Source organism: Tupaia chinensis, unplaced genomic scaffold (assembly GCF_000334495.1).
Source record: "Tupaia chinensis unplaced genomic scaffold, TupChi_1.0 Scaffold000118_1, whole genome shotgun sequence".
Taxonomy (NCBI): Eukaryota; Metazoa; Chordata; class Mammalia; order Scandentia; family Tupaiidae; genus Tupaia; species Tupaia belangeri.
This window is the reverse complement of record NW_006159584.1, coordinates 37,239-54,932: the sequence shown is the minus strand read 5'-3', so window position 1 is coordinate 54,932 and position 17,694 is coordinate 37,239. Positions and strand designations below refer to the sequence as shown.

Below are 17,694 nucleotides of genomic sequence, written 5' to 3'. Positions count from 1 at the left end.
AGGACAGTTTAATCTGCTGATTCTTTTCTCATGTGGAAAAAAAGCAAATCCTTTTGATATTTTCAACTCTAGTCTTTTCTAGCAAGTATAACATTTCAGACTTCTAATATTTCCAATTGATTTAGCTGAAAGTTATTTTTAAGAAGTCAGGTTCTTGTTTTCCTCTCTATTCCTATTTTGACAAGTACATGGACTCACCTCAATTCATTCATAAAAAGGTGATCAACACCTAGGCCAGATTCTTATCTTGTTTCCTGACCTCAAATAGGTAAAGTTCCTGGTCTGCTAATTTGAATAACTAAACTTTGTGCATGCTTTCTTTTCTTTTTTCTTTTTTTCTTTTTTGGTTCAGGCCTAAGACAAGAAGCTAGTTCAAATACATTTTTAATCATCTTTCTTTCTCAAGCCTAGCCTATGTTGTATAAGTGAAATCTGACAGGAGTTTGGTTGAATAAATTTAGTGAAAATGCTTGAATCTCTGGCTACACATGTAATGATTAGAATCTGTTGTCTATTCAGACACTGACATTTACAGATGAAAGATATACATAGCACCTATATAGTTTTAAATTTTTTTGGATGGGTCTTAATCCCCTCCCCACCCCACCCCAACCCCACTCAAGGGTTTACTTTTATAAAAGGGATTATTTTAATCCTCAGTTTGAGGGTATGTTAGGTAACAAATAAAACCAATTGGCTGCTAGTCACTTATTTCCAGGACCATCCATATGCACAATATTTTTTAAAATATGAAATGGTTTTGTGAATTGCTTTTTTCCATTCTGTCATGCCAATTTATCAAAAAGAAACAAACAAATATCATGCATTTTTTTCAATCCTCTGTGAAAACGCATGTATACCTGCTATGAGAGGTCTCAGAATCCATAGCAGTTGTGCTTTTATCATATCAATTTTTAAAATCTGTCAGAAAGAAAAGGTAACATTCAGTCTTGTCATCAGCACTGCTGGAAAATAAAATCATGAAACTTCTAGCACTGGTTTGACATGACTCTGACCAACAGGTGTGTGGTCCTCTTGCGTTCGGTATTTACACCGGCTTGCGGTGGGTCATCTATCCCCCAATCTTCACTTGAAGAAAGGGAATAGCCCAGTTTCTGTACCATAGGAATCTCTCGTACCCAAATATATTATTCTTTCATCTTCTTGATCATTCTAGCAAGGTTCAGACTCTTTCACTAGATTGGAGTGTTTCCTACAGTCTTTCAAATTATAATCAGAGCAAAGCAAGATCATTGCAACAATAGAAAACATTTCTTAACAGGTGAAAGGCTTTGCTTCAGGACCACCATGTCAACTGCTGTTTTAGGTTCAAACAGAAAACATGTAAAGAGCACTATTGTCATCTAAGCAATAAGTCCTAATGCCACTGGAGTTACTGGAGCAGCATCGATCGAAGGCATCATGGTGACCCCGAGCACTAATCTTCTCTCTTCTGTGCTGGCAGCTGTGTCTCGGAAAAAGCTGTCTTCAGCAAGGCAGAAGCAGGTAAGAGAAATGCATTAGAAGTCTATGTCCCAGCCTGAGTTGTCATCAGGTGGTGGTTCATCATTGTCCTCAGGGAAGCTGTCGAAATTGCTTGTGTCTGTGGGTGATGCGACCTGTACACCAGAGAGAATGAACGTTTTACTAAATGTGTCTGACTTTTTGGCAGAATTCCAGCCTCGAATTTGTAAAAGCATCCTTTAGTCACTCCCTCTTCAATGACTGTTTTATTTTTGAGTGTCTACTACGTAGCAGGCACTGTGTTCAGATTGGAGGTAACCATGGTGAGTAAAAACAGACACTATCCTATTCTCATGGATCCATCAAAGAATGTGTTGTGTGGTTAAAACAAATAACAAGGTGTAATTATACGTATGTAATTACATATTTGACTAGTGTTATGAAAGAAAGAAAAAAAAAAACAACAAGGTTCCATGAAGAGTATGAGAGATCATGTAAAGCCTCTTCAAAAAAGTGTAATTTTAAATCTAAGAATCAGTGAGTTCAATTCAGTATAGCGTATGCAAAGGTCCTGAGGTGAGAGTGAGCTCCATTCTTTGAAGTAACCAGAAGAGGCAATATGACTGCTCTATAAGTAGGAGGAGAGTAGGATGAGGCCACGATGGATAAGTGGGCCATCTTCAGAATTTTGTGTGGGACCAGCAGTTAGTATAATGGCTATGTTGCTGGACTCTATGTAGGAGTCCAGCCATGTAGGAGTCCAATGCCCTTAATCACCATGCCACTTGCTGGCCCCACCACAAAGCTATGTCTAAACCAAAGAAAACTCTTGAAAATTCACTGGGCATGGTCCAATCAGCAAAGTGTAATTAAAAGCTCATTTAATATTACTATTGCATAAAAAAGACACCTGATACATTTAGTTAGGATAATTTAGGTTTAATATCTATCCCTCTCAATTTCTTTCTACTCTTGTTCTAAAACAAAACTTCATGGATGCAATTAACATCTGTAATCTTAAACGTGGTAATGATTTTTTCTTTCATTTATGAATAAACGATTAGCACAGAAGGAAATCTTAGAAGTAGGGGACATGTTTCTGTTTAAAGCATCATCTTGATTTAGTCCTAAAGAGAGGAAGAATGTAAGTGAAAGTCCCAGGAACACAAAGTAGCTTTCTCTCCTTAAGATGCAGCACATTTTATTAAACAGATGTATAAATGAATAAAGGTATAAATGCAGTTTATTTTAGGTTAATAGTAGTGTAAACAGTTCACTTAGACCAGTATTTAAAACCCAAAACCATGATGTATTAAGAAAAGAGTACTATTGGAACCAACAGTGCTGTAATGGCTATATTGCTGGACTCCCACATAATTAAAGGTGGTTCAAGTCCCATATCCAGCACCTTAAAACTCATACCAGTTATGTGTGTGTGCATACCCAAGATCCCCAGAGGAGAAAAGAAGAGAAGGGATTGCAGCATGGCCATCTTCCTCAGGGGGCGATTTCTCGCTTTCAATCTCTGTCTCTCCAGGGAGTGCACGCACCCTGTAACAAAAATCTCTCTAAAATAAATAAATTAAATAAATAAATAAAATAGAAAAGAATATTATGAAAAATATTTTTGTTTGTTTTAGAGCTTGATCAAAGGACACAATTATGTTTGGGACCGCTTCAGAGGAATGGAGGTGAGGCAGAGAGGAACTATGCGTGGACAGAAATGAGACTACACTGGCCAGGAATTGATAGCTACTGGAACTGGTTGGTGCAGATTCATGATATTCGTCTCTCTGTATCTGTATGTGTTTAAGATTTACCCTTCTAAAAGTTAACTTTCATTCATAAATAAAAGAAACTTGAATTACAATGAATAGTTACAAAAGACAAAAGTAAAACACACACACACACACATACACGTGTGTGTACACACATATAGTATATATATATATATATATATATATATATATATATATTAACTCTCCCAAATCTGCTTATAAGCTTGAATTTTAGAATATCTTATTATTTTAATGTGCATGTCTATAGTTTATTCAATCTGATCATTGACTAAAACATTAAGAATAACACTCTTCATTCTTCATTGAGGTCAACGCCATCAAATGTGTCTCACAATGATAAGCTGGAGAGTCTACTTACACTTGGTATAATGGGAGGTGTCAAGGTGCCTTTTCTTAAGCCTTCCCAATTAAAGCCCTCAAACCATCTAAGAAAGGGAAAAAAAAAAAAAGAAAACATAGACAGTTAAAGGCACTTCGCCTCAGTTAAAACCTTCTCATTGCAAGGTATGCAACAAACATGACCGATAGGAACAATCAAGCTAACATTTTCATGTAGCACACACGTTTTTATTTAAGAGTTTTTTCAATTAGTATATTTTATAAAACATGTATTTTAAAAGGTATACTTGTTGCGCCAGCTCTGTGGCCAGTGGTTAAGGCAGCTGGAACCCATGCGACTGACTGCCTGGTGGTTTGAGAAATACGGCATGTCTCTCAACATTCATGTCTGTGTGTCCAAAATCCCGACAGGACAGTGAAATAAAGGAAAAGGGATTGCAGTGTGACCCTTCTCCAATGGGGGTGCTTTCTCCTCCTTCCTCTCTGTATCTCTCTGTCTCTGTCTCTCTGTCTCTGGTGAGTGCACATTCCCCCAAGCAATTTTTTTTAAAAAGAAGGAAAAAGTGTAATTGTTGAATTTTAAGCAGCAGACCACATTCAACTGTTTCTTTTTCTTACAATTTCAGTCATGATGTCTGTGTGACCTTGTTCCTATGCTATCATTATCATTTAATACATTCATAATATGCTTAGCCCCATGCCTTGCAGGACATTTTATTTTAACGAGGTAGAATCAGGGCATGAGAAATCAGAAAATTAACTTTCCATCTTGGCTACTGATTCAATGCACAGCCTCAGCTAGCTAACCCTTCCATAGCATTGTATTAGTTTCTACGTATCACATTTTCTTCTTCTTTTTTTTTTAACTTCTTAATAGAATGAAGGTATTTTGTGTTTGACTTTTCTGTGAAAAGGAGGACTCAACAAAACTGGGTTTCTTTTGCTTGTTTTAGTTTGTATCTGAGCTATTTCACCCTCAGCAAATGCTTGTATCAAATTCTTAGCAGGTCTTTTAGATAGATGCAGGTATTCCAGTAAATACATTCCTTTGATGGTGAAATGAATTTTCTGTGAAGGTTATATATACAAACCATTATACCAAGTGTAAGTAGACTCTCCAGCTTATCATTGTGAGACACATTTGATGGCGTTGACCTCAATGAAGAATGAAGAGTGTTATTCTTAATGTTTTAGTCAATGATCAGATTGAATAAACTATAGACATGCACATTAAAATAATAAGATATTCTAAAATTCAAGCTTATAAGCAGATTTGGGAGAGTTAATATATATATATATATATATATATATATATATATATATATATATATATATATATATATATATATATATATATATATATATATATATATATATATATATTAACTCTCCCAAATCTGCTTATAAGCTTGAATTTTAGAATATCTTATTATTTTAATGTGCATGTCTATAGTTTATTCAATCTGATCATTGACTAAAACATTAAGAATAACACTCTTCATTCTTCATTGAGGTCAACGCCATCAAATGTGTCTCACAATGATAAGCTGGAGAGTCTACTTACACTTGGTATAATGGGAGGTGTCAAGGTGCCTTTTCTTAAGCCTTCCCAATTAAAGCCCTCAAACCATCTAAGAAAGGGAAAAAAAAAAAAAGAAAACATAGACAGTTAAAGGCACTTCGCCTCAGTTAAAACCTTCTCATTGCAAGGTATGCAACAAACATGACCGATAGGAACAATCAAGCTAACATTTTCATGTAGCACACACGTTTTTATTTAAGAGTTTTTTCAATTAGTATATTTTATAAAACATGTATTTTAAAAGGTATACTTGTTGCGCCAGCTCTGTGGCCAGTGGTTAAGGCAGCTGGAACCCATGCGACTGACTGCCTGGTGGTTTGAGAAATACGGCATGTCTCTCAACATTCATGTCTGTGTGTCCAAAATCCCGACAGGACAGTGAAATAAAGGAAAAGGGATTGCAGTGTGACCCTTCTCCAATGGGGGTGCTTTCTCCTTCTTCCTCTCTGTATCTCTCTGTCTCTGTCTCTCTGTCTCTGGTGAGTGCACATTCCCCCAAGCAATTTTTTTTAAAAAGAAGGAAAAAGTGTAATTGTTGAATTTTAAGCAGCAGACCACATTCAACTGTTTCTTTTTCTTACAATTTCAGTCATGATGTCTGTGTGACCTTGTTCCTATGCTATCATTATCATTTAATACATTCATAATATGCTTAGCCCCATGCCTTGCAGGACATTTTATTTTAACGAGGTAGAATCAGGGCATGAGAAATCAGAAAATTAACTTTCCATCTTTGCTACTGATTCAATGCACAGCCTCAGCTAGCTAACCCTTCCATAGCATTGTATTAGTTTCTACGTATCACATTTTCTTCTTCTTTTTTTTTTAACTTCTTAATAGAATGAAGGTATTTTGTGTTTGACTTTTCTGTGAAAAGGAGGACTCAACAAAACTGGGTTTCTTTTGCTTGTTTTAGTTTGTATCTGAGCTATTTCACCCTCAGCAAATGCTTGTATCAAATTCTTAGCAGGTCTTTTAGATAGATGCAGGTATTCCAGTAAATACATTCCTTTGATGGTGAAATGAATTTTCTGTGAAGGTTATATATACAAACTAATGGAGTAAAAGCAATTAGGGCTTAATCTAGCTTTAGGACATCTAGTCAACCTAGATAAGGTCTGATATTTAAGATGTTGCTATTGTTTTAAAAAGACTGTACACTACCCCCCTCCCATTATACCATTTAATTAGTAAATGGATGGAAAAAAAAAAAACATACTTAGCCTCTAATCTAGGAAATGAACTATGATACAGTTGAGGGCTTTTTTTTAATATTCTGGTAGAGAACCACATTTTAAAATTAAACATACATATTTCCTCTTTGTGACTGAGAGGAAAGAAATGTTAGTGTGAATTGGGAGAAATTAAATTCAGCGAATTTGTTGTTTGAAATGCAACAGGATTAAAAGATAGATCTTAATTTCCAGACATACAACTCAAAAGGCCTTTAGAGTCTACACTCTCTCTTTGATTGTTCCTATACGCTAATGTATCAGTTATACACCAATAATTTAAAAAAACAATACCCTAAGGCTATGCTCGTCAGGTTTTCCAAACTCTGAAACCCACAGTTATTTAAAAAAAATAAATAAATAACAACAACACTTACTTGTGCTTCTGAATGTCTTTCACTCCATTTTTCAAATTTCCTAACCTTTCTGACGGATTATCCCTAAAAATAAAATAGTTTTGTTAAACAATCGTTCTTACATTATGATCTTTTCAAAACAATATGGTGGGAGCACTCACCTGCATAGTTTTTTAATTAAATTAGCAGCATTTTTGGCAATCTTCTTTGGAAATTCTATCATGTCAATCCCCCTCAATATGATGTTATAGGTTTTCATAGGATCTGGGCCTGAGAAAGGTGGGCTGCAAGTATGAGAGACAAGACAAGAGAAATTACTTTTGTTTAGAACACTTACATGGTTATGAACTCCACAAATGACATCAGTTCTTACTTGGGGGCTTAGAGTGGTGATAATAGAATGAAAAGAGATTTACAGCAACACGGTCTGGAAGGCCTTCCCAGTAAATCACTTTAGCAAAACTGAGTTTGTCGACCACTCCTCTCACTTCAGTGCCGGCACCTAATTTCTCTCGCTGTCCTTGATCATTCAAGATGTCTCGGCCACTCTCTGGCCTTCCCTGCAGTATTAGTTCTCCGTTCCCATTTGGGCTTAGGTACCAAATCACTGGGATGGGCCACAAGAGCGCTGATCCCACCCCGTCTCAGCCAGGGCTACCCTCACTCAGTTCTCTTCTCGGGAACACAGGGATTTTTACTGGCTCTTTCCCATGTCGGGGCATTATCTACTGTGCCTGGAGGTTCAGCTCAGTTTTGATGGGAAGGATCAGAGACAGGAGGTCCCCATCAAGTCTCAGTTCAGGTATTGCTGCTTCCTTTAAACACCTACTCCGATCAGTCTAGCGTAATCAATGACATAACCTGTATCAACTAACAGAAGCTAGTAATCTAATGTAATACTTGAATTTAAACTTTAGAGCCGCCTATCATAATTTCTAGTTACTTATTTAATTTTATTTATTATTATACTTTTTATATTACATTTAATCACATTTATCTTTTTTTTTTTTTTTTGGAGGGTTTTTTTGCTATAGGGCGCGTGCGTTCGCCACACAGACAGAGAGAGACATAGAGACAGAAAGTGAGAAATCACCCCCAGGGGGGTTGGTCATGCCGCAATCCCTTCTCCTCCATTCTCCTCTCGGGATCGTGGACACGCACACACATGCGCCCGGCGTGAGTTTTAAGTCACCGGGTCCACGACGCGAACCGTGTTTGACTATGTGGGTGGGAGTCCAGCGACATAGCCATTATGCTAACTGCTGGTTCCCATCACATTTAACTGTATAGTGTATTACATTTCTTTTTCCAGCACGATTACCATGCATATCAGTGAAGACAAAGACATTACTATCCACATCATCATTATCAAATAGTTTTTCATCTTTTTTTTTCAGTTTTATTACTTATTCTCATTATTTTTTAAACATTCAATCACTACCCTATCATAATTTCTTATAACATCCTTTTTGGCACTTCTTGTACCTCTTTATGCGTGTGATTATTTTTTGTTTTTCTTTTCAGACTTAGATTTCTTTTCCTACACTAGTAGGCCTTGAGCTGAGTCGACTGCCTAGCACTTACTATTGTAAGAAATCAGTCAAAAGGTGTTAGACTAATCTTGAGTGGACAGTGCTCCTCCTGGGCTTCCTTCCCTGCTCATCGGTCCTCGGTAAGTAACCTAGCACAAGCATCCTCTCTGTCAGCCAGAATGAACAGAAGAGTCAAGCCTTTTATGAGCCACGCATGCGCATTTCTTTTTACCTATTCATCTTTTGAGTGTGGCTTTGCACCAGGATCAAGAAATACGGAGGTGAGTAAAGTCAGGTCCCTTTCTCAAATTTCTCACAGTTCAGAGGGAAGATGATGGTATTCCTTTCTAAATGATTTATTTAAAATTAATTACTCTTATAATATAGGGTTCGTGTCTCTTTGGGGAAGCAATCTTAGAGCTTATTATTATTTTTTTGCCCTTCATGTTTACTAACAGCAGTTCAAATAATTCCCTTTTATCAAGCGGGTCAAAAAGAATGAGTTATTTAAAATAGGAAAAGGAGATTTGTTTGTGCTGAAGGCTCTGATGAGATCTGCCTTGATTTTCTGTGACAAGCACTTTCGACTGACTTTAATATGTCGTTAGCTAGTAATTGCCTGCCACGTTTAAATCAGTTTTAAAAATGCATAAACATGCAATCTTATTTAGTATTCTCTTAGAATTTTAAAATTCTCTCTTTATGTGCTTATGATTGAATATTCTCTTTTCTCTGCTAAATTAACCTGTCAGTTTTGATTTTTACTTTAAAAAATGAGAAAAAAAACCACATCTTCATTTTTTTTGTTATCAATTTAATGTCTTCTAATTTATGGTTTTGATTTTATATTTATCCTAGACAACTAAAGTCATCTATTAAAGATTACTTTGTACTTTTTTTTTTTTTGAGAGGTTTTTGCTATAGGGCACATGCGCTCGCCACACAGACAGAGAGAGACATAGAGACAGAAAGCGAGAAATCACCCCCCAGAGGGGATGGTCATGCCGAAATCCCTTCTCCTCCATTCTCCTCTCGTGATCTTGGGCACTCACGCACATGCGCCCGGCATGAGTTTTAAGCCACTGGGTCCAGGACATGAACCGCGGTCGACTACGTGGGAGTCCAGCGACATAGCCATTATGCTAACTGCTGGTTCCCGAGATTACTTTGTACTTTTTATAAGTGATGCATGATCAATCTGATATGTATATGTCAAATATAAAATTACTTAGAAGAAAGTATAAATCATTGAATATCTAAATGTTAATAATAATAAATAACTAATGAACCAAACTTTATACATTTCTGTATGTAGATGGATTCCCACAGGATTATACAAGGGGTCTTTAAAAAGTTCATGGAAAAATGCATATTATGAAAAAACTGCATAAATTTCAAATTCTTTTTACAGCAAGATAAACTCATACTTTTTTTTTTTTTTTTTGCCAGAGGTCATGTACACTCACCAGAGACAGAAAAAGAGGAAAAGGGAGAGAGAGAACGCATTTCTCAACGGGATGTGGTCACACTGTAATCTCTATTTCTCCATCCTGTCAGAATTTTGGGCATGCATGCATATGTGCTTGTCACGTTTTTTAAGTCACTGGGTTCTAAATTCCAACCATGTAGTTGGTCATGTTAGATCTGACTCCTGAACACCAGGCTGAGGGGCTGGCCCTAAACTTGCAAACTTTCATTCCATTTTTCTGCAAACTTTTTGACCTGCATATTAGACATGTTTGTAAAAGAAAAAAGTATTCAATTTACTTGTATGTTAGATAGGCTGAGCAGTAAAACAGAAAAAAATGCTGAATTTAAAATTAAAACAATTTTTTCTTCACCATAAATATTAATTCCTAAAAGATTTCTGTAAAATTAAGGGAAAAATTTTAAAAACTCTAAATTTGGAGTCTTCTTTTTTGTAATAAAATGATCCAACTATAAAGAAATGTATAAGATTATTAAATACGAATGATAAACAAGTAAATCTGTAATTATTCCTACCTTCTCCTTTTCACCTTAGTTTTTCTTGGTTTTAATAATAAGATTGCCAAAAATTAGAATATTTATATTTTGTTCAATAACCCAAGTTTAAATTATTTAAGTTTTAATTAATTAGATTCTAAATTCAGCATCAAGTCCTTTACTAATTTCTCTATTTCTGAGTTCTTTAATCATCTTTTTGTTGATTTGGTCATATGGTACTGTTTTAGAAAAATGGAGAAACGTGAACATTTTATATGTTTTATTTGTATTTTAAGATTTACTTAACTTACTATAAATTACTAGGGTTATATTCTCTTTCCTTTTTTTTTCTACATAGAATTGTATAGTTCTTGATCTTCTATTTTTTGGCTTAAAGATGCTGTAGAGAAGGTTGAAGCCAACTAGAACTCTAGTCCTTCTCACATTCAACACCATAACTTGACATGTTTTTTGTGGCTTTGATACTAATATGATTATTTCTTACAACCGGATTTAGGAAATCACACTGGGATACACTGTGACATTCTTTTGAATCAGTCTTCCCATGGTCACTGCAGTTCAAAAGGTACACTGAGTCAAATATTTTGCCATGATTTTTCTATTATATAATTAAATGTTTTTCTGTCCCATACGAATAATAGATTTTCTATTTCCTTTGACTTCTGTATCATATTTCTACTGTAATTACTTGGTCCTTCTTTTTCCCAATATTTTTATTTTTTATTTTTTTTTTTGCCAAGCCTATCTACGAGGATCAATGACTCAATGACCCAGGTTCTTTCTAGCTTTTTGATCTTCCATCAGTGTTAGCTTCATCTTATGGCTGGTTTTTTTTTTTTTTTTTCCCTCATAGTTATGGGAAATCTACCCATGTAAATAGGGACATACTTCAGTAATTATTTATTGAGTATCTATGGCAGGCACTTCAGGAATTATTTATTGAGTATCTTTGGAATTCACCTCCAAGAATGCATTTTAAAATGTTACTGTCAGGTTGCATGCCTAGTTCAATCAATACTAACCACCTGATGAATGCCGTGTGACTAGAAAGAATGAACTGCTCTAAACCTGGAAATATAGATGAACTCATCTTTTCCTACATCAGGTGAAGACCCATGAATACTTGCCCCAAACCAGTAAGTAAGAAAGGAATTGGTGCATATGTTGTGTCTGGAAGGGTACTGGGCCATGGGAAGTTTTAGATTTGAGTCCTGATTATTATCCCCCCTTGAACTGGACCTGCTACCTTGACGAATAGGATAGGGAAGGTTAGACGGAGAGGAGCAAAGGGAAATTTGCCAGGATGTATTGCCTTATAAAACCTCTCATAGGTCATTTCTTGTCTTTGCTTTCTATCTTTGGCATTCATTCATAAAGCCATGTAGTTCATAGCAAAGCCCTGCCATATTCTCTAAAAATCTTTAAGTTTTTTGGCTCACTTTAATTGTGTTGGTCTAATTAGAGTGACAAAGGCAGGAGAGTGTAGCTGTTGGCTGGTCTATTTTTATTGCAGTTCCCTATAAATGTCCATACCTGCCAGTCAGAAGCTCATACATTAGGATTCCCAACGACCAATAGTCAGCTGAAATGTCATGACCTTTGTTCAGAATGATCTCTGGGGCTACATACTCTGGAGTCCCACAAAACGTCCATGTTTTCTTTCCAAATCCTATTTTCTTTGCAAAGCCAAAATCAACCTTACAAAGAGAGAAAAATAAGATACTCAATCCACTTATAATTAAGGTTAAATCAAAAGCAATAAGTTATTTTGCTGAAGTATACTAATGATAATAACAATAATAAAAAATAAAAACAGGTGCAAATTATAACAGTCCTATCTTCTAAAAGGAATCATCTAATACTGCAAACAAACAAAATTGCTCGATTGAACTCAGTTTCAATGGGAAAAATTAAAATCTGAGAATTGAAAATTCATATTATTAAAAATAGAGCCAACCTTCTTTCGGGAAATACATTTTCTTTCTTTTATGCCAATGGAAGTTGGACCTAAATAAAGAATTTCTTCTTTACTCAAAAATTTAGCAAGATTAGTTGGATCAACTTGATGTCTTTCCCAGAATATACATGATTTCTGCTAGACTAACTAAAGTTGACAATTCATTTAGTGTTAATTATTTGTGAAGCCATCTTCTGAAAAAGATAATTACCATAGTTATGGGACTGATGACTCTACCCTTAATATAAACAGGGAAAATTTTTTTTAAAGTTTCTTTCATTTTTCTAGAAACTTTTTGAATAGCCACAAATACAAAAAAAGTCTTTTTTTTCTAAAAAAAATTTGGTTGAGATTACAAATAAGAATAATTGATTTGATTTTTTTTTAGAAACTATATGCAAAATAAAAATTATAAAAGGTTAAACATAGAGTTAAACCAGCAGTTAGCGTAATGGCTATGTCTCTGGACTCCCACGTAGTCAACCGCAGTTCGCGTCCCGGACCCGGTGGCTTAAAACTCACGCCGGGCGCGTGTGCGTGCGTGCCCAAGATCCCAAAAGGAGAATGGAGGAGAAGGGATTGCGGCATGGCCATCCCCCCTGGGGGTGATTTCTCGCTTTCTGTCTCTGTCTCTCTCTGTCTGTCTGGCGAGTGCACGCGCCCTATAGCAAAAACCTTTCCAAAAAAAAAAAAATGTTTAAACATAGAATCAGGCACTGACAAATCCAAGGCCCACAAAAGTTGAGCATTTTTACGTAAGAGAATTTTACTTCAATGGTAAATCTTTGGAGCTTTTGGCTAATTATTAGTGCTATTACCATCATCATCATAGCCTGTATTACATTACCCACAAAGGCAATTTTTTTTTTTTATTCATTAACATTTTTTTAAGCAAAAATGTTAAAGTGATTCAGCTTTCTCTTTTTTGTTTTAGATAAATTTTTGCTATAGGGCACGTGCACTCACTGGAGAGACAAAAAGAAGCAGAAAGTGAGAAATCACCTCCTGGGGGGATGGTCATGCCATAATCCCTTCTCCACTCTCCTCTCAGGATTTTGGGTACACACACATGTGTGCCGGCATGACTTTTAAGCTGCCAGATCTGGGACTAGAAACAGGAATTATGTGGGAGTCCAGCAACATGACCATTATGTCATCTGCTGGTCCCAAAATGATTCCGTTTTCTTTAAATAAAATCTATGGCCTTTGGCTAGAGGAGGACTGACTAGGGAACAAAAGGACTTCTATAAGTTCTTTTACTTCTCAAAGACATGGCAGCAAGCATGCTTTCTAATTCTTGTCAGAAAACATGTTTTGCCAGAGTATTATTAATTTAAACCTAGCCTATTAAATGTCTATAACTTTTGCGTAGTTTGAAAACTGTAATGCCGGTACCAGCAGATGGCGTCATGGTTATGTCGCTGGACTCCAACTTAGTCGACTGTGGTTCGAGTGCTGGACCCTGTGGCTTAAACGCACATCAGTGCGTGTGCATGCATGCCCAAGATCCCCAGAGGAGAATGGAGGAGAAGAGACTGTGGCATGGCCATCCCGTCTGGGGGGGGGGAAGGTGTCGTTTCTCACTTTCTGTCTTTCTGTCTCTCTTTCTGGTGATTGCATAGACACTTAGCATAAAAACCTCTTAAAAACAAACAAACAAACAAATAAAAAACAAAACAAAATAACTGTAATGCCAAAACATGCTCATAAGAAAAGTTATAATTAAAAAAGAAAACAGATTTTTAATAGATTTTAATGTAACAAATAAACACAGCACTATAAATGAAAATTCTAAAACTACAGGGCAGCAAGCAATCTTATGTGAAACACACTGACCAGTTTGGCATAACCTCGATGATCCAGGATGAGATTTTCCGGCTTGAGGTCCCTGTAAATGATTCCTTTGGAATGCAGATAGGCAAAGGCTTCTACCACACACGCTGTGTAAAATCTTGTTGTAGAATCTTCAAATGACCCTCTGAAATGCAAAAAAAAAGAGAAATAAATGTGTAAACAGTTTCTCTAATAAGTTTAAATTTTTGTTTTTAATTTATTTCTTGTTAAACTATATTCCTGTGCCCAAAAATTTGATGCAGAGATCAATGTCCCACTAACCAAATTTCACATACTTGCAATTGATTGTTTTAAAGCATTCCAGAATCAGTCAAGGAATTCTCTGCCCTTATGAGCAGGACAGTTAAATTTAACCTCCTGAGCAGTCTAGAGAAGAGCTCCAGAACACATGGAGTGTCACGTACCCCTAGCTTCTGCTTCACAGCCCACCACAATCTAAAAAGGCACAGGGTTACAGCAGTGGGCAGGAGAGGGAACAAATGCTATTTTTTTTTTTTTTGGAGAGGTTTTCACTATAGGGCACATGCGCTAGCCAGACAGAGAGAGACATAGAGACAGAAAGCAAGAAATCACCCCCCAGAGGGGATGGTCACACCGCAATCCCTTCTCCTCTATTCTCCTCTTGGGATCTTGGGCACACACGCACACGCACCCGGCATGAGTTTTAAGCCCCCGGGTCTGGGACGCGAACCACGATTGACTACGTGGGAGACCAGTGACATAGCCATTATGCTAACTGCTGGTTCCCAACAAATGCTATTTCAGAAAAAAATAGCTGTATTCCATGAGTTTGTTTTTTTTTTTTTTTTAATTCAAAATAGAGGTGTATAGGTTAATCCCTATTTATTCTTAGGGGCTCATTTTTGAATCTTTCTGAATAATGGAGATGACTGATGAGAATATGAGTAAAAGCTAATACTTTTCAACAACCACTTCCAAAATGAATTGTCATGTTACTGGTGCAATTATATTGCAAGCTGTCTGGTTTATTGTTTGTCCTCAAGACAAACTATACCGTCTTCCTACCCTACTACTTATTATCAGGAAAAGATGGAACTAAAAGATAATTAGGAGGAATAGGGCAACTAGAAGGGAATATGTATTAGAAAACTTGATTATGATTAGCAAGAAAGTTCTTCGTAGCTCTGTCTTATCTGTCACACTCTCTCTTCACACAGACAAACAGAGAGAGAGAGAGAGAAAGAGAGAGAGAGAGAGAGAGGGAGGGAGAGGGGGAGGGAGAGAGAGAGAGGAGAGAGAGAGAGAGAGAGAGAGATTGACTGAATGAAATAATAATGGGAAAAAAAACATAGCGTCTAACATTTACCCCTTACTTCTAGGTTAGAACCTTTATGCTTTTAACTGTTTGTTTGTTTGTTTGTTTATTTATTTATTTATTTATTTTTCATGGAACTTCTTTATAAACTGTGCTCATTTTTTCTCTCCCAAGCAGCAAGCACAATTTCATAATTTCACTGAACTGCGATGATCCGTTCTTGAGGTGCCTGGGCTGTACATGAGAGGCAGGCTCAGGTGTTTCAGGTAGTGTGGTACCAGGCAACATATGGTCACCCTGGAGCTTGCTCCCACGAGAGTCCCTGATGCCTGTTTACATTTTGGTGACATTTACTTCTTTTTCAGATCTGAGGAGTAGAGACTACCAAACTGACTGGTATATGGCCATACGTCTATAAAATTCATCAGTGAATCGAGGGTGAAAATGGAAGGAGTTAGCCACAGGGTTAAAATCGAGCAAACTTATACTTAAGCTTGATGCCTATAAACAATGAGTAAAACAATGACTAGATACATTAGCTGCTTCACAGCTTCAGGTTGCTTAGGTAATATACACTAGAACACTATGCTTCTGAAGAAAATACCTCAATAATGGTGGATGACAAGACATTCTTTGGTTCAAGGTTTTATTTTATTTTATTTTATTTTTTAAGAAACAGAGGTCAGCCCCTTAGCCAAACAAACTAAGCTGGTGCTAGCTAACCAAGACGATGTATCCTTCTACAGGTTCTGTGCAGTTGAATGATGGGCAACCTTGTGATGTAGAGGGGCTAAGCCCCACCTCCATCCTCCACCTCCAGATCATGTAACACTGTCATTCTTTGAACATGTCATGTGTGACCTGTGGCACTTGACTGGCATTAACGATTACTTCACCATTTTCCTCTCATCAATCATGTTTGCCCACATCCTCAGTTACCTCCCTCCTGAACAATTCCTGAAGTACACAAGACTTCCTCACTACAGACAGGCAAATTCGAGATTTTTATCTCATCGCCTCACTGGGCTCTCCTTGTGAAAAAACTTCCACTCTGCTGCAGTTCTCAGTGTTTCAGCAATTGGCTAACTGTGCATTGGGAAACGGGCCTGATCTGGGCCAGGAATGGGCACTTTTCAGAAACAGGTATTGTCTTCTAGAAATGTATAATATTTTATTTCAACTACCAATGTCCTCTGAGTTGTCACTGAAATAATCTTCTCTTACCACAAAAAAATTATTTTAAATAAACAATTGTAGGTGCAATAATACGTACTTCTCTAGACACCAGAATCTTAACTAAGATTCTTGACTCTCTCCAGTAATGTCTGAACGGAACAATTGTGAATTTATGAGGACAAGAGAATGTTTCCTTGAGAAGAACTGTATCCCTCCTGGGAAATTAATGATATATTTTATGCTGCAACTGTCTTCTGACTTGGGGCTATCCTTGGCAGAGATAAAACTCTATAATCCTGGCTATTGGGAAAGGGATTAGAGTATTACCTTGAAGGTCCTTTCTCCTTTGTCTTCGATTAAGTTAAGTATGTTTGCCTATTAAGAGCGGTAGATTGATTTGAATTGGAAAGATTGTTTAGATTAAGTAGTAAGCATCCCTGTATGTTGCATTACAGCTTTAACTATACTGACTGCTGTCGACGACCTGGATCCCTCCCCACTAGAGAGTATTGCTAAGCAAAACAAAACAAAATAGTATATGGAAGAGAGTATTATTTTATCTCACATTACATGTCTCGTTTTAATTAGCAAATTGATTACTTCCTTACATCAGGACCGTCTAACTGAGATTGGGCGGGCCTTTCGGAAAGCTTAGACGTTCTTTTTTTTTTTTTTTTGAGAGGTTTTTGCTATAGGGCGCATGCACTCGCTAGCAGACAGAGAGAGACAGAGAGACAGAGAGACAGAAAGTGAGAAATCACCCCCCCAGGGGGGCTGGCCAGGCCGCAGTCCCTTCTCCTCCATTCTTCTCTTGGGATCTTGGGCACGTACGCACACGCGTCTGGTGTGAGTTTAAGCCACTGGGTCCAGGACTCGAACCAAGGTCGACTACGTGGGAGTCCAGCGACATAGCCATTACGCTAACTGCTGGTCCCAAGCTTAGACATTCTTAATGACTATTAGAAGAGGGGATTATTCCTGTAGTTGTGACTAGGGCACATCTCTCTGCTTTCCTTCATACCCAGTTTACAGAACCAAAGGGGCAACTGCATTGTTAATGCCATAATGAGAGTAAACACATATGGGAGAGATCAATTATAAAACCACTGCCGAACGGTATATTTAGGTTCTGAATCAGCAG

The 17,694-nt window shown here is 36.9% G+C and overlaps 1 protein-coding gene across 1 annotated transcript in view; it reads right to left on the bottom strand.

Annotated features, from left to right (window-relative positions):
- Positions 1-1,462: 1,462 nt before the first annotated feature.
- Positions 1,463-17,694, bottom strand: part of LOC102497341 (cGMP-dependent protein kinase 1) — a 45,235-nt gene continuing 29,003 nt past the window's right edge. Inside the window, exons 4-9 of the mRNA XM_027770257.1 lie at positions 14,084-14,225; positions 11,824-11,987; positions 6,934-7,056; positions 6,794-6,856; positions 5,167-5,233; positions 1,463-1,619 (exon numbers count right to left, since the gene is read on the bottom strand). Coding sequence (XP_027626058.1) covers positions 1,521-1,619; positions 5,167-5,233; positions 6,794-6,856; positions 6,934-7,056; positions 11,824-11,987; positions 14,084-14,225 — 658 coding nt within the window. The 3' untranslated portion in view covers positions 1,463-1,520. The remainder of the gene's footprint in view (positions 1,620-5,166; positions 5,234-6,793; positions 6,857-6,933; positions 7,057-11,823; positions 11,988-14,083; positions 14,226-17,694) is intronic.